This window comes from Pituophis catenifer, unplaced genomic scaffold, assembly GCF_029215685.1.
Source record: "Pituophis catenifer annectens isolate HBS135680 unplaced genomic scaffold, rPitCat1.0.hap2 SCAF_16, whole genome shotgun sequence".
In the NCBI taxonomy this organism is placed as follows: domain Eukaryota; kingdom Metazoa; phylum Chordata; class Lepidosauria; order Squamata; family Colubridae; genus Pituophis; species Pituophis catenifer.
This window is the reverse complement of record NW_027256896.1, coordinates 3,044,630-3,070,165: the sequence shown is the minus strand read 5'-3', so window position 1 is coordinate 3,070,165 and position 25,536 is coordinate 3,044,630. Positions and strand designations below refer to the sequence as shown.

The 25,536-nt window shown below is 45.7% G+C and overlaps 1 protein-coding gene across 2 annotated transcripts in view; it reads left to right on the top strand.

Annotated features, from left to right (window-relative positions):
* PKD1 (polycystin 1, transient receptor potential channel interacting) overlaps positions 1-25,536 on the top strand; it is a 112,534-nt gene that overhangs the window by 51,602 nt on the left and 35,396 nt on the right. For both annotated transcript variants that reach the window (XM_070955275.1, XM_070955274.1), the window contains 9 exons: positions 337-625; positions 1,785-2,001; positions 8,557-8,716; positions 10,795-10,947; positions 11,450-11,594; positions 13,167-13,766; positions 14,608-14,773; positions 15,026-15,278; positions 20,467-20,662. In XM_070955275.1, the coding sequence (XP_070811376.1) occupies positions 337-625; positions 1,785-2,001; positions 8,557-8,716; positions 10,795-10,947; positions 11,450-11,594; positions 13,167-13,766; positions 14,608-14,773; positions 15,026-15,278; positions 20,467-20,662 (2,179 nt within the window). The remainder of the gene's footprint in view (positions 1-336; positions 626-1,784; positions 2,002-8,556; positions 8,717-10,794; positions 10,948-11,449; positions 11,595-13,166; positions 13,767-14,607; positions 14,774-15,025; positions 15,279-20,466; positions 20,663-25,536) is intronic.

The window sequence follows — 25,536 nt, the reverse complement described above, 5'->3', positions numbered from 1 at the left end:
AGTGAAAGCAATGGCGCCTGGAAGAAAAATCCATATCTCCTTGTCAGGTTTCCCTGCCCTTTTCTTCTGAAACCATACGTTGGAAGGCGAGGTAATGCTGGAAATCTGAAGGGGATCACATCTGATTTTGGAGAAGATCTCCTGTCAAATGATTTGGTCTTCTTCCTGTTTTCCTTGGATCAAATGCCTGGGAACGAGGGCTGAAATGTCAGCCCCAAATTTGGCCAGAGACTCAAAAAGTACAGGGATAATACTTTAAACTGCAGTTAGTTTTTTTAAAAAATGTAAATCATCTCGGGGATCTTTTCTCCCTTCCCCCCCCCCTTTTTTTTAAAGACTAAGCCGAGATGGACAGCCCAGAGCTTCAAAAATGAATCTCTGCTTTTGAACAAGAAATCGACCTCCACGGGGAATGCCGAGATGAGCCTCGTCTTGCGTCCATGGGCTCTGGAGGATGGGGAGGGGTACACCTTCACTCTCTACATCACAGACCTGGCCACCGGGGAAGAAGGCTACGCCTCCATTGACCTGTTTCCCAACCAGCCTCCCTTCGGGGGATCGTGCTACCTTTCTCCTGAAAGTCCTGTCCAAGCATTGGCTACCAAGATCCACTTTGAATGTGCAGGTAAGAATGTGGAACACCTGTGTCCCATGTCTGTGCCTATGGGGATGTAGGAGATGACCAGGTTGATCCCGAGGGAGGGGTGAAATACGTCATCAATCATGAGTCCCTTTGTACCCACAAGAGATCTAACTCCAGCGCACCTTGAATGCCTTCTTAATTCCCGCTCATTTTCCTTGACCGTTAGTAGCTCAGATTCTTGTAAAGAGCTTAATCTTGCAATAAATCCTTATATTCATTTGAGCTTCCTGAATCTCCTGATTTCCCTGGCCCTTGACAGAGCTGGACTCAAAGATCAACCATGGCTGATTGGGGTTTGGAACTGGACCTGCATAACCTGTTCTTAATCCACTAAGATCCTCATTGGTTATGGAGCAGGCAGACAGGAGCCAGTGTGTCAGGGATCCCCAACCCCCAGGTCATGGCCCGCTACTGGGCCCTAGCCTATTCAGACCTGGGCCGCACAAGCAGCTAGTGTATGCAACTCCATTCACATGAGCAGCAGAATCAGAATACAGCTGGAAGGGATCTATACCATTTGAGATAAGTGACTGTCCAGTCTCTTCTTAAAAATTTCCAGTGATGAGGCACTCACAACTTCAGAACACAAGCCATTTCACTGGTTAATTGTCCTCACTGTTAAGAAATTTCTCCTTAATTCCAGGTTGCTTCTCTCTTTGATTAGTTTCCATCTTGTCCTGCCCTCTGATTCCTTGGAGAATAATTTGACCTCCTCATCTTTGTGGCAGCTCTTCAAATACTGGAAGGCTTCTATCATGTCCCCCCTAGTCCTTCTTTTCTCTAGACTGGCCATTCCCAAATCCTGCAACCGTTCTTCATATGTTTTAGTCTTCAGGCCTTTAATCATCTTAGTTGTTCTTCTTTGCAGTTTTTTTCCAAAGTCTCAATGTGTTTTTTTGTAATGTGGTGACCAAAACTGGATGCAGTATTCCAGATGTGGTCTTACGCATGCAAAGCTCCACTTGCACCTGCTGCGGGCACCTGTGCCTGCTGCTCACACAGATGGAGCTGTGTGCACGAGCGTGCGAATGCCTGCCACTCACACGGAACCATCCCCTCTCCTCCCCCCCCCTCCGCACGGGGCCGCCATGGGGGACCGCTGCTCTAGGCTTTTCTCATAACATGCCCTGTTTGGCTGCAGGCTGGAGAGATTCAGTGGGAGAAGACCCTCCCTTGGTGTACATCCTCATGGCCACTCGTTTTCGTCCTGGCCACTGCGATGAATTCTTGGTGTACAAAGGAAGCCACCCTGCCCACGCAGCCTTCCTGCCCCCCGGGTTCCAAGAGAATGGCTCCCTCGTGCTCGTCTCGGTGCTTGTACAGGACCAACTGGGAGCAACAGTGGTGGCCATAAACAGGTACCTTTTCTTTCCCTTTTTCAAAGCCAAAGGAGCAAGTGTGGGTGAACGCTGCTTGGTGCCGTAAACTCTCACTGGAGTTTTGTAAAAGCCAGTAAATCCTCACCTTTGCTCCCTCGCTGCTGTTTTGAAGGTCAGTCCAGATGTGTGTGAATTGCACAGTGGACCACAACTGCGGTTTTTGAGAGGAGTGGGTCACGTCTCAAGCAGGTTCTTCATTTGCATATTCCCCTCACCTTTGGGAAGGAATGCTGGCAAGATCTTTGCATCAATGGCAAACTGTTGAGAAAGTCACAGAAGCATTCTGCCCTTGGATCAGGGGTCTCCCTCTCCCTTCTGCCCTGCCCCAGTGCCAGGCAAGAAAGGCCTTCAGGGGTTCTCTCCTGGGCCCACATATTCTGCCCCATGATTGGCAGAATCACACCCTGAAAAGACTGCAAGGGGCATGAGAAATATGGGACAAAGAACTTTTGGGGAGGATACATTGCCCATTCAGTTTGGTCTTGGAAACTCATCCTGGGAATGCAGGTAAATGTGGCTTTTGAGGGCCTCGTGGACAGACCTATTTAGTCTTCTTGGCAAAAACCTGGGGAGGAGGGGGAAGTTCCTACAGCCCTAGAATTTCCTGGTGGCCTCCCATCCAAGTATTTATAAAAGTGCACACATATGCTTTTACCTCTAGTTTAAAACCTTTGAAGAATAAAATAAAAGACAGCATAAAAGGAAAAACAGAATAACAAACTAATAAGTAGAGCATTTACAATTGTTATCAAATTTAGAATTCCTTGTCTCATTGGTTAAGTAATTAATTGAATATATAAAACTAAAATCATCATATCATCTTGAAAAATGACTGTAATCACTACAAAATTCTAAACCGTGTGATGATGTTGTATGATGTGGAAGTTGATATATTTATCTAAAAAAAAGGCACGTTCTTAGAAAAGAAAAAAATAAGTTTAAAAATACTTAAAACAATCAGTAAAAGCAATATTAAGTTCCGCATTCCTTCCTGTTATACCCAATTTGTGATTATATCAAAGTATATATAAATATTGGTTTTTGGTTATTTCCTTTATATCAAATATTTCCCCCTTAAAAACATATTTTAAGAATCTAAGTTTCCCTATGTTATGTTGCCGGGAGGGAAGCCAATCTTGCTTAAATTCAGCCCAGCTTCTGTTCTGGATATACACAGTACAGTATTGTAAATTTTGCCACCCCTGCATATTCCCTAACTTGAGTTTCCAGTCTGATTCTGTCAGCAAATTATCTCTTTTCCAACATTGGGCCAAAATTGTCCTTGCAGCTATCAGCATAATTCTTAATAAATTGTGACATTTTTATTTATTTGTTTTGGAAAGATTCCTAATAGAAGAAAAACAGAGGCTTCAAGTCAAATGTTGTTTTAAATTTTTTTCTGAATAATGCTGTCTATTCCTTTCCAGCGTGTTTGAATTTTTTATATAACCAACACATATGATAAGATGTCCCTTCTTTATAAACATATATTTGAAATGTTTCAGCAGTTCCAGATACTTCCTTTTAACTAGAAGCAAACTAGCATGTAATTTGCAAGCTACAATGCTAGTCACTAGAATTCTACTGTTTGAGTCTAGTGCCTGCTGAAATCTCAGAAACTTGGATAGGGTTAAAGTTTACCATGATGATAAAATTTCCAGATTCTGAGATTAGAAAAAGTATTCCGTTTCTTTTTCCTCTGCCTAAGTAAGAGTAAATTGTGCAGGACAAATGTGCTATGTCAGCATGACTTGCAGCAGCTGAAAAATGCCGGGTTCCTTGTTGCAATGTTTGCATTATCCCACTGCATCTCTTTTTCTTTAATGTAGGTTCTGTGCAGTCCTAACCACAGCTGGACAGCTCTGGCAGGGACTACGACAGGGGTGTCAAACTCTGTTTCATTGAGGGCCGCATCAGGGTTGTGTTCGACCTCGGGGGGCCGGGGTGGGCATAGCCAGCTTGACGTCACTTGTGCCAGGGGTGCCTGAGGTGGCCCCTAATCTCCATTTTTGGCTGGGACGGCCTCCTGCAACACTCTTGCCAGTGAAAATGGAGCTCTGTTTTCACTGGCAGAGGCACCATGGACTGGTCCTTTGCTGTTTCCGGGGTGGCCCTGCGGGCCAGATTTGGACCCCTGGCCTTAAGTTTGACACCCCTGGTCTACGACAGCTCACCACAGAACAACTTGCCATGGCCAATTTATGATGGGACAACTTGCCAAGGGACAGTTCAACAATTCAATTTAATTATTTAAAATTATTTTAAAATTATTTTAATTATTGCCATTTGCATTTCATTTTGTCCTCCTTTGGCATCCTTCCAGGGGTGAAATGCTCCCGGTTCGGACCGGATCACCCAATCCGGTAGTGATGGAGGCGGGTGGTTCGGAGAACTGGTAGCAAAAATCCCTACCCACCCCCCCATGCCCAGCTGAGCCGCGCGATCATCAGAGGCTTTTTTTCTTTTAAATGCCTCTGACGATCCAAGCTGAGTTGCCTGATTGGCAGAGGGTTTTTTTCTTTTAAATGCCTCTGACGATCCAAGCTGAGCTGCCTGATTGGCAGAGGGTTTTTTTCTTTTAAATGCCTCTGACGATCCAAGCTGAGTTGCCTGATTGGCAGAGGCATTTAAAAGAAAAAAAGGCTCTGCTGATCAGGCAACTCAGCTGGGATTGTCAGAGCCTTTTGAAAGCATTTTTTTACAACCTCTTCGCTGAAGAGGTTGTAGAAAAAATGATTTTAAAAGTAAAAAAAAAATTGGCCACACCCACCCAGTCACATTATCCCACCCCCCCACCAAGCCACACCCACAGAACCGATAGTAACAAATTTTAGATTTCACCACTGCATCCTTCCTTTAAAGATTCTTTTCCTGCATCGAGTTAGCCGTTTAGAACTGGCCACGGCAAGTTGGCTGCAGAGAATTGACTGTGGCGAGTTGGCCATAGCAAGTTGTTCCATACTAGCTCTGGCGAGCACTTTCAGCTTGGGTGCATTTACCTGGCTATGTCAGCTCTCTTCATGGAACACGCAGTGCATTCTCATAATGCTCTTTTCTCTTTCAAATCCATTCCCCCTGTCTCTCTCTCTCTCTCTCTCTCTCTCTCAGCAGACATAGCTATGTGCACCACTGTTTTATAACCATACTTTTGGGCACCGATGGCTTTCATGCAGTGTTGAGGACAATGCCTTTGAAACACGAGGGACGTGTGCTTCCCTCATGGGATGCTACGTGGGAAAAGTGAATACCTTTCTTAAGTGGGAGAAATGATGCCGGGTGGTTTTTTCAGGCATTGTAAAAGCGACTGGAAACGACTAAGTTTAATTGGCAGACAAAATCAGACAAAATCAATCTTCTCTGGGTGATTAAGAAAATGTAGGTCTGATGCTTGGAAATGCATTCATACTGCTATGGTGTATAATTGCAGAAAGAAAATTGAGCTAGGTCCCCAAATGCTGGAGTTGTGAATGTGCAAGGCTGACAGACAGACAATCTTGCTGGCCACATAGAGTGAACCTAGAAGATCATGTGCCCACTGGGTGCTCCACTTGTGTCTTGCAAACTGCTTCTGGGGTGTCTCACCCAGGAGGATCCCCCATTACCTTGCCGTTACCTAAGCTGCCATTGTGGTCCATGAGCAAAAGTTGGAAGCCAAGGAAGAACCGTTTCTCGTTCGTCTTGTTGTACTGCTTTTTTGATACAAAGTGCCACTTTGGTTAGCCTAGGAAATCAATATATTCTGAGGTTATAAATCAGTGACAAAGGCGCAGTTCGGTGTATTTGTTTCAAGAAAGAATCCAGTGTCCTGTCCGAGTTGCTAAGGGTTGATGAATGGGTTGCAGCCGAAGACAAATGGGAATGCGGCTCCTGGACCATTTATCCTCCAAGATGTTCCCGTCTTCCGCTTGGGACATGCCTTCTCAGCACCTCTGGGTCTGCATTTTTCTCAGGCCAATTTCTAGATAGGTTATTTATTTATTTAGCACATGGCATACAATGTCAGGAAAATCTACAAATGCTAGACACAACGCACTCCTGGCAGCTTAAATTGCTAGTTCATTCTGCTCGCGTCTCCAGCTTGGCATGTGCCTTCTCAGCAACTCTTGGTCTGCATTTTTCTCAGAGCAATTTCTAGAAAGGTTGTTTGTTTGTTTGGTGTCTAGCATACAACGACAGGGAAATCTACAAATTCTAGACACAATGAATTCACGGAATGAATTGCTAGTTCATTCTGTTTGGTGCTTACGTGCCTATCCATGGGGCGAGCTTACACCAACTGACCAGTGACGCTTGGGTTGCTGGCTCTTCTGGGCTTCTCCGCTGGTCTCATTTCACCTGGTCTCATGTTGCATTGCGTTGTGTTGCCTCGCATCCGGCCAAGTCCAGCACTGACTTCCACTCTCAATGCAAACACATGCAAACACAGCAAGGTTTAGCCCAGCGGTCAGCAACCCGCGACTCTGGAGCTGCATGTGGCTCTTTCATCCCTTTGCTGTGGCTCCCTGTTGCTGGTCAGCTCCACAATTGATAGGGCTTTCGGTTAGGACAGGTAGAGGAAAAAGGATGCTGCGCTAGGAGGAGACTCTATGGTGGCAAAACTGGACTTCCGGTCAGCAGAGGAAACAGTACGCCATGCTAGGAGGAGACTCTATGGTGGGGGAACCGGACTTCCGGTCAGCAGAGGAAAAAGGGCGCTAGGAGGAGACTATGATGGGGGAACTGGACTTCCGATTGGCTCCAGAATTGAACGGGGGCTTCTGGTTAGGACCTTTGTGGCTCTTTGAGTGTTTAAGGTTGCCGACTCCTGATTTAGCCCAACAAAGTGGTACCCATTTAGCTACTCACAATATTGCCTGCTTTCGAATTGCTGGGTGGGCAGCAGCCAGGGAGCAAGTGGCGGGAGCTCATCCAGTCTCAGAGAGCTGGACTCGAACTGCTGGAATGCAGACCATTTCTGGCCGGCAAGTCTAATGTCATTAAGCCATTTCACCACCGCATCCTCTCTAGATAGGTATTTGGGAACTGATTAAATCAGGCATCCAAGTATGTGGACCAGGGGTGGGTTCTACTTACCTTTACTACTGGTTTGCAACGGGGCCGCACACACTTTCTTCTGCGCTTGCGCAGAAGCATTTTGATGACGTCGGGGTTGGTGGGTGGAGCCTCCCGCCGGTTATACTACCAGTTCTATAGAACCGGTGCAAACTGGGGGCAACCCACCACTGATGTACCTACCTAGGTACACCCGCATTACACCAATTCTCCGTGAGCTGCACTGGCTCCCTATTGGTCTCCGGTCACAATTCAAGGTGTTGGTTATTACCTTTAAAGCCCTACATGGCTCAGGGCCAGATTATCTTCGAGACCGTCTTCTGCCGCATAACTCCCAGCAACCGGTAAGATCCCACAGAGTTGGTCTCCTCCGGGTCCCATCAGCTAAACAATGCCGGCTGGCAGGCCCGCAGGGAAGGGCCTTCTCTGTGGCTGCCCCAGCTCTCTGGAACCAGTTACCTCCTGAGGTCCGGACCGATCTGACCATTGCAGGATATCAGTTTCATGGCTAAACAGACTAATAAATAATTGCCAAGGAAGATTAAGAATGTAAAGCTAATTTAGAAATACATGTAAGGAAGTCTGAATCAGAGAAGCCAGTTTTTGGAATTCCTGCATTGTAGCAACCCGGGGAAGGCTTGGAAGTTATCCTCGGAAAAGGAAGTTCCATGTTGCTGGGCCACAGATAAGGCTGATTTCTGGTGGCACAAAGTCTTTTCTGGAAGAGAACAAGAGAGCCTAATATTCAGGACTGAGTAGCTTGTAGGAAGATAGATAACACAGCTCCCCATTGCCCGGTGCGTTCCCACAGGGAGGGCCTCCTTGGAGTGCCATCGGCCAGGCAGTGTCGTCTGGCGACTCCTAGGGAACGGGCTTTCTCTGTGGGTGCATCTACCTTATGAAATCAACTCCCCCTGGAGCTCCGGGTGGCCCCTGACCTGCGCTCTTTCCGCCGTGACCTTAAGACATGGTTATTTTGCCAGGCCAGATTGGACTGAAGGGGTTTTTAAGGGGAGTTTTAATGGTTTTTAACACTTAATATTGATTTTATCTGTTTTTATTGCTGTGAGCCTCCCTGAGTCCTTTCCGGAGAGAGGGCGGCATATAAGCTTAATTAATAAATAAAATAAATAAATAAATAAAAATAAACACCCTGAATATCTTGTTCCATATTGTTTAGAACTTTAACGGTGTACTCCCCACTTGATACTGAGCCTGGAAACAGTTTGACAACCAGTGAAACTGATGCTTGATTGGGGAAGTGAGACTCTGTCAACATCCTAGTGATTGTAACCTTTACTTGTGCTATATCCTTTTTGCTAAACTGTACTGTATCCTTGCCAGTCGCTTGTTTTAATGCTGTCTCGTATTTAAAACACAAGCTTCCTCCCTGCACATAGAAAACACTCCATATTAGGGACATAGCTAATTTATCAGACGCAGAGCATTCTATGTGACAGTCATTGCTGTTTTTCTGTCTAGTTATATGGTCATCACCTTGCCCAGGACGCCAGAGGGATTCCACAGTCTTCCCCAATGGCTTTACAACAAGACGGAGGTGATACTGCAAGGCCTGGTCAAACAGAGCGACCCCCAACCTGTTATTGAGTATTCACTGGCTCTCATCACCATCTTAAATGAGGTATGAACTTATGGTGTGAGGATGCTGGTGTCCTTTTTCAGCGTTGTGAAATTAAAGGTTGATTCTTGACGAATGTATCTTTTCTTTCATGTACTCCGAGAGCGTATGCACCAAGACAAATTCCTTGTGTGTCCAATCACACTTGGCCAATAAAGAATTCTATTCTATTCTATTAAAAATTAAACTAACTTGCCTAATACTTTGCCAGGAAATCTCACAGTCTTGGAAAGAAACACACAGAAGTGATGGGAAGGAGTCATGCTTAGGTCGTTGTCTGTTCTTTTAAAAAAAGCAATGGAATGGAAAATCAGGAGAATTAGGGTCAGTTTGGTCAAAATGTCAAAATAGTCTCTAAAAAGTGCATGGTTGTAGCTGCTGTCCTGAAGTTTTGGACCCCATCTCACCCCCAGGGATGCTCTATCTGGGATGTCTCAGTCAGGTTGCACTATGGAGCCAAGAGCTAACGGTGAAATTTCCTTTTTTTTTTTTGCACTGCATTAATTTCCTGATCAAAATTGTCTCCATTGGAGACCATATTCACAGCCGAAAGACAGAATCTGCAGCTTCCCAAGCACCCATGAAGCCACATTTTTCAACCTACTTGAAGGTATGTGGACTTCTACTCCCAGAATTCCCCAACAGCAGCAATTGTGGGAGTTGTAGTCCATACCTCTTCAAGTGGCCAAGGTTGAGAACAAAGCCAGACAAGGAATAATGGGTGGAAACTGACCAAGGAGAGATTCAACCTAGAAATGAGGAGGAAACATCACTTGAGACTTTCAAGAAAAGATTGGACTGCCATTTGTCAGAAATGGTGCAGGGTCTCCTGTTTGAGTGGGGTTTTTTTTTTTAATTTGATTTATATGCCGCCCTTCTCCGGAGACTCAGGGCGGCTTACAATGTGTTAAGCAATAGCCTTCATACTTTTGTATATTTGGGTTGGACTAGATGACCTATAAAGTCCCTTCCAACTCTGTTAATCTGTTAATCTGTCTCTTAATCTGAGAAACACACCATATAGGAATACAAGTAATCCTTGATTTACAACCACAATTGAGCTCAAAATTTCTGTTGCTAAGTGAGACATTTCTTAAAATGAATTTTGCCCTATTTTAGAACCTTTCTTGCCACAGTTGTTAAGTGAATCCCCTGCAGTTGTTAAATTAGCCACACAACTGTTAAGTGAATCCAGTTTCCCCATTGACTTCGCTTGTTGGAAAGTTGCAAAAGGGGATTCTATGAACCTGGGTCACTGCAAATTCATAAATTCATGTCAGCTGCCAAGCACCTGGATTTTGATCACATGATCCTGGGGATGCTACAGTGGTTGTAAGTGTGAAAAAAATCACCAAATCCCTTTTTTTAGTGCTGTTGTAATTTTGAATGGCCACTAAATGAACTGTTGTAAGTTGAGAATTACCTGTACAGAGGTTGCTTTGGTGAAAACATCCAGGAACCATTAATGCAGTGTTTCTCAACCTTGGCAGCTTGAAGATGGGTGGACTTCAATTCCCAGAAGCACTGCTGGCTGGGGGATTCTGGGAGTTGAAGTCCACCCATCTTCAAGCTTCCAAGGTTGAGAAACACTGCATTAAGGGAAAATACAGGACAAATCAATCCTGGGAAAGGGAGGGCATGAGAAAGAAACCCCAAATTTTTAAAAATTTAAATCAGTTTTTTTTTAAATTTTTATTGAATTTCATTTTAATAAAATGCGTTTGGAGTAAAAATCTATCTAAAGATAGTTTTCTATTTAAGATACATTAATAATTGAGTTTACTCAGCATAAAATGGACCTTAGTTATGTAGCATGAGGCTGTATATTCTGCAATATCGGTGAGTCAACAGTGGTCAGAGGAGGAGCCGCTTCAGGACAAGGATGACAGTTGCTCCTTAAAATTTATGATTTAAATTGAGTTGATTTAAATCAAGCCTTTTTTACTAGTGATCTAAATCATGATTTAAATCAAATCCACCCTGGTTTGGTATAAGCAAAACTCCAGCCGGCTTTTGAGTTTCTCTTCTTGCAAACTGCGTCCTTGAAGCTGACTTTTCATTTTCTGTCCTCCCACCCAAAGCATGAATCTTCTGTGCATCCGAAGCTGGGAGCCGAGTCTGATGTCCCCCTCCAGATCTGGATCCGGAAGAATGTTACCAAAACCCTGACCTCCTTGAAGGTCAACACGGTGGATGACATCCGACAGATTGTGGCTGCACTGGCCCAATGTATGGTAGGCGTTTTGGGCACAGGGAGAAGGCTGGGATGGAGGGGGGGGGGGGTGCCTAGACTGGCTCAAATGTGCTTCACACACCAGTATGTTGTGAATCATATGGGAAGAGCGGCGATGAGCTTCCTGGTTTAAAATGGGTTGAGAGTAGAAACGGAATGGGCAGAAAGTCTTAAGTCACAGGTGGGGAACGATGGTCCTTTTATGACTTGTGGACTTCAACTCCCAGAATTCCTGAGCCAGTCGGCTCAGGAATCCTGGGAGTTGAAGTCCACAAGTCATAAAAGGACCATCGTTCCCAACATCTCTGTCTTAGGTGATCTCCTCCTTAGCATCCATTCCTGCCTCCTATTTTTATTCTCTTCCTTTCTTGTCTTTTTGAAATGAACACAAACATATTCCAAACGAGAACCAGTTTGGTCTAGTGGTGAAGGCACTCAAGCACCATGAGGACCAGAAACTTTGTGCCTTTCTGACTTGCTTCCACTGTGCGTTGGATTCGCAGGTGGCCAGTAAGGAATTTGTCTGTCGATCTTGCCTGACAAAGACTTTGAGGAAGCTTGAAACGATGATGGCCATTCTTCAAGGAGAGACCTTGCAAGGAACCATGACCCCCAAAGCCATTGCTGACAACATCCTCGATATTATGGGTGAGGCCCCCCCCCCAGAAATGTGAGGCTGGCCCCAGGAGGGATGGAGGCCAGGCACCCCAAAATACACTCTTCGGTCGCTTCTCCAAACTTCAGAGCGAAGGGAAGGGGGCGTCTTTTGGAGCCAGAGATGGGGTGAGATCTGGGGTGGATTTCAAAAATTTTAGTAAGGGGTTCTCTGCCCAGTTGCTGGGTGGGCGTGGCCATGGTGGGCATGGCCTAGTCAGCCTCCTATACCATGGGAGGGGGGTGTTTTCGCCCTCCCTAGGCTCTGGAGGCTTTTCTCAAGTCTCTGGGAGGGCGAAAACGGTCTCCCCAAGCTCCGGAACTTCCAGTAGGCGTGTTTTTTGCCCTCCCCGATCCTCCGTGTGCGCCCTGCACTTACCTGCATCCAAAATGGGCTGTGTGGGGATTCCTGGGAGGGGAGGGGCAGGGTGGGTGGGGTGGGGCCAGGCAGGAGTGGGATTTGGGGGTTCTCCGAACTGCACAGAATCTTAGCTAGAGGTTCTCCCGAACCCCCGCGAACCCCAGCAGCCCACCCCTGGGTGGGATGAGAGAGTCCTATGGGAAAGAGAACCTTTTTCCAGAGTAGGGAAACAGTGTTGGAAGTTCAGCCCAACTGAGGAGGACCTGGATGGCTTGTCTGTGGTTGGGCATCAACCTCTGGGTTGGGGAGCAGGGCTTGGTTCCAGGGCCAGCACAGCTCACCTTCAGCATGGGGAGTTGGGTCTCTGGTATCAGGGAGAGGCCTCTGCAGTGCAGTCATAAAGACAAGATGGCAGCTCCAGGGCAGGTCATGTGATCATGGCCGCCATCTTGTCTTTTTGATCCCCTTCTCTGGAGGACCGCGCTGTTTTCTAATCATTGTAAGGAAATGCGTGCCAAGCAGGCAGCTGAAAACCAAGAGAAAATGAAGAGGTCCATGAATTAGTTGTATGGGTTTATTTTTTTATATATAATTGAGCAAAATGGAGAAAGATAGCAATTCTTTAGTCTCCAACCTTGGCAACTTTAAGACTTGTGGACTTCAATTCCCATTCCTCGCTGGCTGAGGAATTCTGGGAGTTAAAGTCCACAAGTTTTACAGTTGCCAAGGTTGGAGACCCCTCCCCTGGAGGACAGCCAGCTTCTTGGTGCTGAAAGGAAACTTGGGCCTATGGATCTGCATTTCCATAGCCACAACCGGCCTTTGTATTCCTGGCTGATAGTTGCACTTTTGACATGTCGAAAATGTGAGCCTGTGCGATGACAAAATGCCAAGAACTGTTGTGGTTCTTCTTTGGCTGAAAGTGACACGAGAGGTCAAGGGTTGTCCTCAGGGGACAGTTAACAAAGCATTGCGACAGAAGAAACAGGCGTTGCTGGGATTACACCGTCGTGGCTGTAGACACCCCTGTGGTGGTAAAGGATTTGGGGCAATCCTACCCTTTGGGTCCGGTGGAGGGGCAGCAGCACTTCTGCAAGCCGTCCGGTGAGTGGCGGACAGCTGTGGCAGGCCGTGGTTTCAGTGGGGTGGGGCATTTTGTATTCCACCAAGGCTTCTGGTCCTGATTTTGGTGGGTTGCTTTGCAGGAGACTTAATCCACCTCGTCAACGCCGTTTCCCAGGAGTCCGAGCGGCAGGAGCTCTCTAGCACTCCAAACCGGGAGCAGGTGGCTTCCAAAGCCTACGCCTTGTCCACTGACTTGATGCGCATCCTAATGAAGTCCCGAGTGCTCAACGAGGAGCCCCTGGAGCTGGCCGGGAGCAACATCACAGCCAGAGGGAAGCGAGCCGACCCCCATGCCCTGCTCTGCTATGGGGACACCCCGAGCTGCCAGTTCTCCATCCCCCAGGCCTTCCGAGCCACCTTCTCCGACCTGACGGACGTCGTCCAGGTCATCTTCCATGTTGACTACAACCCGTTCCCCTTTGGCTACATCACCAACTACAGTGTCTCCTCCGAGGTGGCCTCCATGGAGTTTCAGAGCAGCAACGGCACAGAAATAGCGGTCGGCAGCCTGGATGTGGAAAAGGCCATCACCGTGGCGGTTGTGGACTCTGAGCCGAAGAACATCACCGTGGGCACGGTGGTGGTGGAGGAGAAGAATTCGGTGCACGTGGTGGTCTCGATGGAGAACAGCAACACGGAAGCCGGCCTGTATTTCCAGATCACCTTCAGCATCGTCACAGGTAGGTGCCTGATTGAGATACCCCTGTGTATTTGTTGGCCTCTTGGAATTGCCAACCTTGGGTTGAGCACTTCGATCTTCTTCAAGATCGAAGAGTCGGAGGGCAGGAGGGATCATCTAGTCTAGCCCCTGCTCAGGGCAGGAAGAGCATGTTCGAGGGATCCCTGAGGAAGGTGAACATCGTAGCTTGCACAACCTTGAGGCCATTCTTGGTTTTTAATAATAATTTTATTAAAAATGATGATTTACCACAATAAAAACTAAAGAAAAATACTGTAAAAGAATAAAAAGAGAAAAATAGAAGGTGCAGAATAGAGAATAGAAGAGAGAGAGAAAAAAAACAAAAAGAAAAAGAAAAGGAAAGGAAAGAAATGTATAAAGTTAATCATATCCTCCTTCAACACAACAGATATCAACAATTTTAATAACTTATCACTTTCTCTTAAAATACAACAAATGATCTCTTCTTCCCATATCCTATCTGTTACATATAAACAAATCCATAAATCATAATTTCAGTCTTTATGTCAGCAAAAGAAGGAGGGAGGGAGGGAGGGAGGGAGGGAGGGAAGGAAGGAAGGAAGGAAGGAAGGAAGGAAGGAAGGAAGGAAGGAAGGAAGGAAGGAAGGAAGGAAAGACAGTTCTCTTTAAGAGTTCCAAAATGTCTCCTCCTCCAAGGAGAGCTTCTCCCAGACAGCAGACTCTGCTCAAGCTTCTCAGCCTGCTTCTCTGCTTCTCAGCTCTTCCTGGTTTCAAAAAAGCCACCCATGGATGGAATGGTGAGCCTCTGCCTAGGAAGTCACTCTCTTAGCTGGGACCCCCCTTTGTCTCCTCTCTGCCAGATCGTTACGTCTCCCGGGAAAAGGAGCCGTTTCTTGCCGTCTGTCTCTTCCACTCCCCTGAATCCAGAGAGCACAACTGCACAGCCTCCAAGGAGATCTCACTGGAGGATATGAAGGAGGGGCCACAGGGCGACCCACGGCGCTACACCATCTTTGTTCCCCCAGGGTGAGTGGGACCTCCGGGGCCAAAGGGAGACGACCTGGTTCCCGGGGAGGAAGTGAGGTAGGGGGCACCTGTTGGGGTGCACTTCTCTAGTGCTGCGAGGTCACCCATGGCCAACGCAGGGGAGGCAGAAAAGAGTGGCGGGCGAGGAAGCTTTTCCACCCACCATAGCCGGCCAGCTGGATGATAAGTGGGTGCAAGTGAGCCGGTGGCCTCTCCTGCCCCACCAGGTAACCTGTCCCCTCTCTGATTTAGGATTGCAGACACAGTGAGAGACCATCACTTGAACATCACCAACCATTTCGTGTGGTCTCCCGTGGAGGTGACTCTGGGTCTGTACAGCTCCCTGTGCCAGTATTTCAACGCGGAAGAGGCCCGTTGGAAGACGGAGGGCATGGCTCCCTTGGAGGGGGCCACTCCGGAGAAGGCCGTGTGCTTAACCCAGCACCTGACCGCTTTCGGGGCGAGCCTCTTCGTCCCCTCGCACTCTGTGCAGTTCATAAAGCCGGTGAGTTAAGCCGTGGAGCTTTGATGGATGCTGTTGGTGTTACGCGCTGCTTCTGTTTTTAATTTGTTGTACCTTGGCGGTGGCTGTTGTTATTTTTGGGTCAAAGCAGCTCACTTCTCCTCTTGCATGAAAGTTGGCGGACGGGTCCGATCCTTCCTTAAAAGCCTTTTCCTGTGGAATGGGCGACACAGCCACAAATGGAAAGGTGAAATTTCTCCATCTGGCCACGTCAACAGAAACAGCTCAGGGGCCAAACCTCTAAGTACAGTGACCATCTGTCTTGATCACAAGAGACAGTCCTTCAGTTCAGGAAGCTGCCTTTTAAATTTATTTTATTTTCTTTAAAAAAAAAACCTTTGCCCTTCATTTCGATCAGTTAACTTTTACTGCACAAATGGTCCTGCTTTAATGTGTGGTCTTTGGCATCCATGCAGGGCCGGATTTTCCTATAGGCTAAGTAGGCTTCAGCCTAGGGCCTCAAGATCAAGAGGGGCCTACATTCAAATTGTCAGCAAAATTAAAATTACACTTTCACTATAGGTGAAAGGGCCTCATAAGTGGAATAGCCTAGGGCCTCTTTTCATCTAAATCCGGCCCTGCATCCATGTGAAAAATATGGAAATTGAATGGTTTTTAAAATAAATTGTTTATATTGTTTGATTTTAGATATTTCTATTAGAATATGCTTTTTTTTGTAAAAGTTTTTTTTTTTTTTGCTCTTGAATTTTCCTCTGTAAAGCAAAGTTTCAAACATTTTCAAATTAAAATATATATTTTTTAATCCTTATGAACTTCTTTCAGATTTGCCCCTTTGTTAGAGTGGCCCTTTATTTCTTCCCAGAAAATATGATCACCATGTACTGTCAGATAGCAATAACAATAGCTATGAGACTTCGATACCGTTTCATAGTGCTTTACAGCCCTCTCTAAGCAGTTTACAGAGTCAGCCTGTTGCCCCCAACAATCTGAGTCCTCATTTTACCAACCTCAGAAGGATGGAAGGCTGAGTCAACCTTCAGCCTGGTGAGATCTGAACTGCCAAATTGCAGTCAGACGGCAGTCAGCAAAAGAAGCCTGCAGTACTGCATTCTCACCACTATGCCACCACAGCTCAAGATAATTAAGAATTAACCCAAAAGCAGCACCATTTGGGAGCGGCAGCATCTTCCCTTGTTCCCAAAGGCTTGCATGAAGTCCTGGACTTTCGCAGCTCTTGGGGTGCATAGCAAGGCCAGGGATAGGCCATCATGGGGCTCCCCTTGAGGAGCACCTGGAGGCTCCAACTGGTCCAGAATGTGGCCGCGCAGGTAATTACGGGAGCTGCATGGCGCTCCCACATAACACCGCTCCTGCGCGAGCTGCACTGGCTCCCAGTGGTCTTCCGGGTGCGCCTCAAGGTGTTGGTTACCACCTTTAAAGCGCTCCAGAGCTTAAAGAGCTTAAAGAACAAGGAATAGTAATAGACTGGTGGCCCTACTCGCAAATAAAGGTAAGATACAGAAAGGACCAAGAGGAGGAAGGAATAGATTTAAAACAAAATCGATTGGATAAATTATTAGAATCTAAAGAAGGGAAATTAATTTCAAAAATTTATAAATATTTACTCGAATACGATTTGGCAGAAGAGTTGGTCAAAGGGCAGATGATAGCCTGGGTGAGGAACATAGGGCACAATATACAATTGGAAGATTGGGAAAGAGCATGGGAAGATAATTATAGCATGACAAAATCGGTAGCCTACAAAGAAAATCACTATAAAATGTGGTACCGATGGTATTTGCCACCCGCAAGGTTAGCAAAAATGTATCCAAATGTGAATCCGGCTTGTTGGAAATGTAAAAAAATGCAGGGAACTTTTTACCATGCTTGGTGGCTTTGCCCAGAAATTAAAAAATATTGGAACAAAATAAAAACATGGATATTAGAAATAACAAATTACGAAATTGAATTAACACCCGAAGTCTTTTTACTGGGCATGATTAATAAGAATATTAGAAAGGACATAAAATACTTAATACTCCACATTATAACGGCGGCTAGATTAGCATTGGCACAACTCTGGAAAATAGATCGTTTGCCAACTGATCAGGAAGTAATACAAAAAATCTATATATGCGCAGAGATGGATTAATTAACCCTAGAATTACAGGATAAGGAAGACTCAAAATACTTTAAAATATGGAATAGCTGGTACCAGTGGATAAGTCAGAGAGGGGGAATGGTTAGAGATGAAATTTAGGAGAAATCAATGTAAATAAACAACTGCACTGTCAGAGAGATATAGAAGGAAATAAGTCACTGTGCGTATGTATATATGTATATATAACATTAGAAAGTAGTTAATAGATGAAGTTGAGCACTATATATGTACTGTATTTGTATATGTAATTTGTGTGTTTGATTAAGAGAAACTTGTCAGTTTTTCTTATATTTGTTTTAAATGTCTTTTTTAAATACGAATAAAGTGTGTTTTTAAAACTTAAAAAAAAAAAAAAGCACTCCATGGCATAGGACCTAGTTATCTTTGAGACCGCCTTCTGCCACCGACGACCTCCCATCGACCCGTGCGCTCCCACAGAGAGGGCCTCCTCGGGGTGCCATCAGCCAAGCAATGCAGGCTGGTGACCCTCAGGGGGAGGGCCTTCTCTGTGGGGGCTCCCACTCTCTGGAATCAGTTGCCCCCAGAGATAAGGAGAATCCAAGACCTTCGTGCCTTCCGCCGTTCCCTTAAAACTTTTCTTTTTCAACAAGCCGGGCTGGCCTAACAAATCCTTTTAAATGATTTTAAATGATTTTAAATTCGTTTGTCTTTTTAAATTTTGGGCCAAATTGAGATATTTCCTTTTAATCTGTTCTTAATCTATGTATTATGTATTATGTATTTATGTGTTTTTACTTGGCTGTACACCGCCCTGAGTCCCTAGGGAGAAGGGCGGTATATAAATCTAAAGTAAAATAAAAAAAATAAAATAAATCATGGAGAAGGCTGGGGAGCAAAGGCTTGCCGAGGGCATTCCCTTGGAGACGGGACCCTCACCCACTGCTTTGTGGCCCTTGGCCCACTGAAGTCTTTCCTCCTTTCACTTGTTGCTATCCTTAAGCATCTTCGGTGGCTGTCCCAGCGGCAAGGATCGGTCCCTTCCTATCCTCTGCTGTTTGGGAGGGCTTTTCTTGTGCAAACTGTTGCGCCCTCCCCATGCCTTGACTTCCTATTTCTTTCAAGAGTTGGGCATGCTTCTCCCCTATTATGGGGGGATATTTGGAACCCCAGAAATCTCAAATTGTCCACGAGCAAGGAGTGTGCAAATTCTTGTCCTGTCTAAACTCCCTTCTATAACATTTCAGCCCAAAGCTGCTCTAATTCTGGGAGTTGAAATCTGCCAGGGTTAAAGTTGCCCTGGTTGGAAACCCTTGCTCTAGATCCTTCGAATGGATTCCTTTTGTGTACTCGGAGAAATTACGAGAGACCAGATCCTCTGTATCCCTCACCTCTTCTGCCATCACCCTTCCTCCTCTCCGTGGCCAGAGTGTCTCTGGTGCCCTGGAGACCCTCAGCCTGTAGAAATTGTGCACAAAATGAACCCCCTGAGGTGTCTAAAGTTCTCCTATAAAACCTGAGGGTTGAACAGGTAGTCCTCAACCTACAACCGCAATGGAGCCCAAACTTTCTGTTCCTAAGCCGGAACATTCGTTTAAGTGAATTCTGCCTCATTTAACTTCCTTTCTTGTCACAGCTGTTAAGGCAGTGTTTCTCAACCTCGGAAGCTTGAAGATGGGTGGACTTCAACGCCCAGAATCCCCCAGCCAGCAGCGCTGGCTGGGGGATTCTGGGTGTTGAAGTCCACCCATCTTCAAGCTACCAAGGTTGAGAAACATTGTGTTAAGGGAATCCCTTGCAGTTGTTAAATTTAGTAACACAACCGTTTAGTGAATCTGGCTGCCCCATTGACTTTGCTTGTCAGACGGTCACAAAAGTGGATCGCAGGACACACACCCCCGGGACGCTGCGACCGTCATAAAGAGGAGCCAGTTGCCGAGCGTCCGAATTTTTGATCATGTGACCATGGGGATGCTGCAACGGCCGTCAGTGTGAAATCGTAACGGTCATCAGTCACTTCCCCCCACCCTGCCATTGTGACTTTGAACGGTTGCTAAATGAACTGTTGTAAGTGGAGGACTATCTGTATTCCTCGCCCCTCTTTCTGCAACCTCATTTCTAGGCTGAATATGCCCTTCCTTGCAAGGGAGAAATCTTTGGGGGTGGGGGTAGGGGGTTTCCACCAGAGGTGGGTTTCACATCATTTTACAACCGGTTCACCGCACACCGAAAATGTGAGTCCATGCAGCCTTCCATGCATGCGTCCCCTCCTGTCCCCAGAGCTGGATCAAAGTCTGTTTCTCGGGCGTCTCTGTCCACTCCTAGCCAGACGGCACAGAAGCAGCCAGAATGATTGTTTCACCCTTGGAATATTTTGATGATGTCTAATAATGTATTGCTGATTTCCTCCCAATAGATAATAGATAAAATTGAGCACAATACACACACACACAAACGCCCAATGTCCAGATGATCAATTGGGAGGATAGTAACAATACATTATTGGACATCCTGAAAATATTCCAAGGGTACAATAATATAGAGCAGTGGTGAAATCTGAACCGGTTTGCTACCGGCTTGCTGGCCACGCATGCACGCTGCGCGCCAAATGCACGTTGCGTGTGCATGCGCAATGCATGCCAAAAGGAGGCTTGGGAAGGTAAATAGAACAGCAGCAGGGGATCAGCTGTGGTGCCAGATTTAGCTTTGCTAGAAAGCAGGATTTCCTGCTTCCTAGCAAAGCTAAACCGCGCAACACAGCTGATCGTTGGAAATATCGGTTCAGAGGAACTCGTAGCTTTTTTAAACTACTGGTTCGACTACCAGATGATGAACTGGTAGTGTTTATCACTACCAGTTTGCCTGAACCGGAGTGAACCGGTAGCATTTCACCCCTGGTATATAGTACAATTAAACTGGTCCTGTTTTTTTTTTAATGGTGGTAATATATGTAGGTTCCTGGGGAGATGTACTCAGATCAGTTACTGCCAAAATTCATCTGAAATGTGGATTTAAGCGCTGGCTGAAAGCCGATCTGGTAAGCAGCAGGAAGTCACCGTTCTTTGAAATCTGCCCTGCCTTTCCCTTCAGCCTCCAGGTCCCGGGCTCAACTACATCGTTCTGCTGACTTGCGCTGTCTGTCTGGTGACTTACTCCATGGCAGCTGTGATTGTGCACAAATTGGATCTGATCGACATCAGCCGTGTGGGGTCGATCCCTTTCTGTGGGAAGAACGGGCTGTACAGATACGAAATCTTGGTGAAGACAGGCTGGGGCAAAGGGTCAGGTGAGTATCTGTGACCCTCATTATCAACCACTTGGTTAGGCTTTGAGGAATGCAGATGAGCCCTCCTTGGGAATGAGGCTGGATTCCGTCCCCATATCATGGGGGAGGGCATTCCCTGGGGCCCCCTTCTCTGCCCATCTCTTGGGGGCAGGGCTGTGTTTTTCTTAAAACCATGAGCGCTTTGCCAATTCATGAATCCTCTCTTTATCTATATATATAAAAGCCAAATACCACTCACTCATCACGAAATCTCCAGAACGGTAAAGCCTACAAACTTGAAATTTGGTGCGTATGTTCCTCTTGGCTTCTAGGTGCTCGCTAAGAAAGGATTTTTCAAAATGACCATCAGATCATTTAGTATTTCATATACAGTATTATATTCACACGCTCCAATGCTAAGGAGCTAGACATTCTACTGCCCCTCCCCACCTGAAAGGAACTCTGTCCCAACTGCCAGTTGCCTTATATTAACATGCTCTGATGCTACCCCTTTGCTAAATCAGGCGTGGGTGTGGCCAACAGACTGGGACATTCTACTCCCTCTCCCCCTCTGTTCCAACTGCCAGTTGCCTTATATTAACACACCCTGATGCTACGGAGTTACACATTCTACATTCTACATTCTACATTAAATTTTATCACACCCGATCACATAGTTTCATAGCGAAGCACAGGCATCCAGCTAGTTAATAATATGTGCAAACTCAAGCAAAAAAAAATGCCAAATCACTTGGAGAGGCTGTTGGGACGTACAAGTGAACCTACGGAGAGGGGCAGCTGCGGGGGCAAGATGTCAAGATACTGCCTGCATGATTGAATCCCTGCCTCTTTTTTTACCTGGCTAATCCCAAATAAAATGTTAAAATGCCACTTCCCAGTGGAGCTCATTTTGCACTTCCCTCCAGTTTATTCCCTTTTTCTCAGCTGCAGGTCATGCTGTGTGTTTCCAGCCTGTCAGGAGGCTGCAAGGACAATGGCAGTGAGGTCACGTTGTAGCAGTGGACCAAACCAAAGTCTTTTGACTCTCTAAACCAGATGTCATAGACTGATAAGGACTTAGGAGGAGGTTTTGTAAACCTGCTAAGTGATTGGTGCAAAGAGCCACTTCCTTGCTGACTACTAAGACAGACTCCACCCGAAGGAATTGGGGGGATAAATTAATAATAATACTGCCACCCAATTCCCAGAAACTCTGGGTGGTTCCAACACTTCTGTCAAAACTGGAAACTGAGTATAGATTTTAGTTGCTAAAATCTATACTCTATCCGTCTTAATAAATCTTGTTGAAGAAGAACTCTGAGAATCATGTGTGAAAGAATTACGGTACTTTTGGTTGCAGTAACTGTGAGTCCTGCTTGGCATGATGCTCTCTAGATTTTTTGGCATATAATGGCCAACCCTTAATTTGGACCTGGACTATCTGGAGAAAGCTTTAACAGCAATCTTAACATATCCGAAGGGCAGCGGACTGGAAAAATCCCTCTCCCTCTAGTTCTATATCCTGGAGTCCAGTAAGCAAGGGCAGAATGGAGAACATCTGGCAGCTGTTAAGGAACACAGGCATCCTCTGGGGGGAAACCTCCAGAACAAATATCCCCTCCCATTAGAATATTGGCAAGATAATGACTATTGGATCCGGCGCTCCTGTTTGGAGAGGCAACAGTCCCAGGCTCACACAAATGGGGTAGTGGCTGCTCCAATGTCCCTGCAAACTGATCCTGCAAAGGAAGTGCCCCGTAGAAAAGTAGATTCCTGTATTTGCCAAAGTTTAAAAAAAACAAAAAACCTCTGAATTGTCTGGCAATGAATTTCTGCTTAGGAGCAAGCTTCCTGGGGAGTAATCCCTACACCATCTCTTTTCTCAAATTAGCCCAAATGTCACCAACAGGCTTTGAGACAAGACCATCAGGCCCAAGATTTAACAGAAGAACAAAATAACAGAGTTGGAAGGGAACTTAGAGGTCTTCTAGTCCAACCCCCTGCTCAAGCAGGAGGCCCTATGCCCTATATAACTCCAGATAAGTGGCTTGACAATCTCTTCTTAAAAGCCTCCAGTGATGGTGCACCCACAGCTTCTGGTTGATTGTTCTCACTATTTCTCCTTAATTCCAGGTTGTTTCTTTCCTTAATTCATTTCCATCCATTGTTTCTTGTCCAGCCTTCAGGTGCTTTGGAAAATAAGTTTCTCTCCCCCCCCCAATTCTTTGTGGCAGCCCTTTAAATACTGGAATATTGCTATCATGTCTCTCCTAGTCCTCCTTTTCTCTAGCCATAAAGGTAAATGTAAAGGTTCCCCTCGCACATATGTGCTAGTCATTCCTGACTCTAGGGGGCGGTGCTCATCTCCATTTCAAAGCCGAAGAGCCAGCGCTGTCCGAAGACGTCTCCGTGGTCACGTGGCTGGCATGACTCAACGCCAAAGGCGCACAGAACACTGTTACCTTCCCACCAAAGGTGGACCCTATTTTTCTCCTTGCATTTTTTTATGTGCTTTCGAACTGCTAGGTTGGCAGAAGCTGAGACAAGTAATGGGAGCTCACCCTGTTACGTGGCACTAGGGATTCGAACTGCTGAACTGCCGTCCTTTCGATCGACAAGCTCAGCGTCTTAGCCACTGAGCCACCGTGTCCCTTTTTCTCTAGACTAGCCATACCCAAATCCTGCAACTGTTCTTCATGTATCTTAGTCTCCGGGCCTTTAATCATCTTAGTTGCTCTTCTCTGCAGTATTTCCAAAGTCTCAACAACTTTTTTATAATGTGGTGACTAAAACTGGATGCAGAATTCCAAGTGTGGCCTTACTAAGGCCTTATTGAGTGGTATTAGTACCTCACTTGATTGTATCCCTCTGTCAAAGCAGCCTAGAATTTGTTTCACACCAGCTTGGGGAGCGTGTCTGGCAAATTTGAAAGCTTGTTCATAGTTTTGTAACGTTCTGAAATGATTGTCCCATAGCTGTGGAATGGCTTGTTTTTCCCCTGAACTATGCAGCTGCCAACAGCTGTAATGTGTGATGGGAAATGAGACTTTCTATTGACTTTAGATTTCAGTTGGCAGAAGAAAAACATTAAAAAGTCTGCCATCTTACATCTGTTGTCAACAGCATTTGGGGCTGATGTAAGCTCTTATTTTTTGTCCTTTTATTTTATTTTATTTTTTTTTTAAAAAACCAAACCCTTGCCTTGTGATATCCAAGGAGAAAACCTCATGAGCAAATGGTTGTCCTTGTTCACTGAAGTGCTTTGATGGGTCTCTCTGTAATACTTAGTTACAGAACTAGGCTGGGTGAGTTTTGGAAGTTATGGGGAGTCTTGACTGGCAATAGAATACATATTATGCAGTTTAAATGTATGGGCATGTACATACATGACATGCGCTTTGTATAATTTTTACCCTTCTCCTAGTGAGGGGGTAATTGGAATTGCACCAACATCTGTTCCACCATAAAGTTGCAAAGGGAATTCACTATCACCCAGGCCACATCCTGAGATCTGATAAAGCCATCTGTCAGGCCTGTTCCAGGTTGGGCGATTAGGAAAGAAAAACCCTCAACTCCATTTGCAGCAAAGTATACTTTTACTAAAGCCAAATGGTTACAGTGTAAGCAAAACCAGATCTGAATATTCCCACGTAAACCCAATGATTTTCCTTTCTCCAAGCCCCTTCCCCCACCCACCCACCCACGCTGATCATTTCTTAAATGTCCAATGGTATTCAAACTAGATGTTTTGGGTAACAATTCTAAAGTTTGGCGCCTCTTTGGTGGGTGTTTGCATTGAGTTCCCACGCCTGTGTCCTTGGATCTTTCAACCATTGTCTCCGGTTGACACCTCTGGATCTTGTCATCCCCCCTCCCGACATTCCCCTCCTCCCCTCCTCCTCCCTTTTTATGGCAGGATGCCATCAAAGCGAAGTAAGGCTGAAGCAGTTTGATGGCCGATCTGACACAATATTTGACTGCCCTTCTCTTCCATTCAGCGTTTCCATTCCACTTGGATGAACAACGAAACGTCTCAGATTAACAGATTTTGGTCCGGTAGCCATGATTCAACCTTTAGACCCCTTTTGGCCTGGATGATTGAGTCTTCACTGACATATTGCAAGCCATTGTGGGGAGAAATTTCTGAAGTTGGTTTGGCAAGAGTTGGTACATTCCAACGACTCTCTGACTCTCTGCCTAACTAATTTTGCTCTGACTGATGAAGTTGCTTGGATGAGCAACGAGACATCTCAGATTAACAAAATTTGGTCCAGTTGCCATGATTCAACCTTTAGACATTACACTGGAATGCTGTCTTGGGATTTAGAAGTGGAAGCTGAGATTCCCATTCTAAATTCTTTGAGACCACCACACGATATAAATAATGGGCTGGCTGCTCAGCTTTCAACAACTCCAGGGATGCAGTTCTCACACCTGTTGTGTATTTTGGGTTTTGTCCGTATGTGTATACGTACATAAATGAATGAATGAATGAATGATGTCGACATGAAAAGTAAATGAAAGAGTTAACATTTATTTATTATTTCCATCATCTTCTCCATCTGTTCCAAGGTCTTTAAACTGAGGTGGTAGAAATCAGGATGATTACAATATTTTCCATGGTGATGATTTTGTGATTAGGATAGCAGTGCCCCAGCTGTGTTCCAACTGCCAGCTTCAAATCTTGATTCAAGTGGCAGATCTGGGACCCCTTTGTATATTATAAGGTGCTCTGCTAAAGCTCTTGAGGAGGTACTTAGAGAATTGCAATTTAAACCTACTTTCCTTCTCCTTCCCCTTCCTTCCTTCCTTCCTTCCTTCCTTCCTTCCTTCCTTCCTTCCTTCCTTCCTTCCTTCCTTTCCCTTCCCTCCCCTCCCCCCCTTCCCTTCCCTTC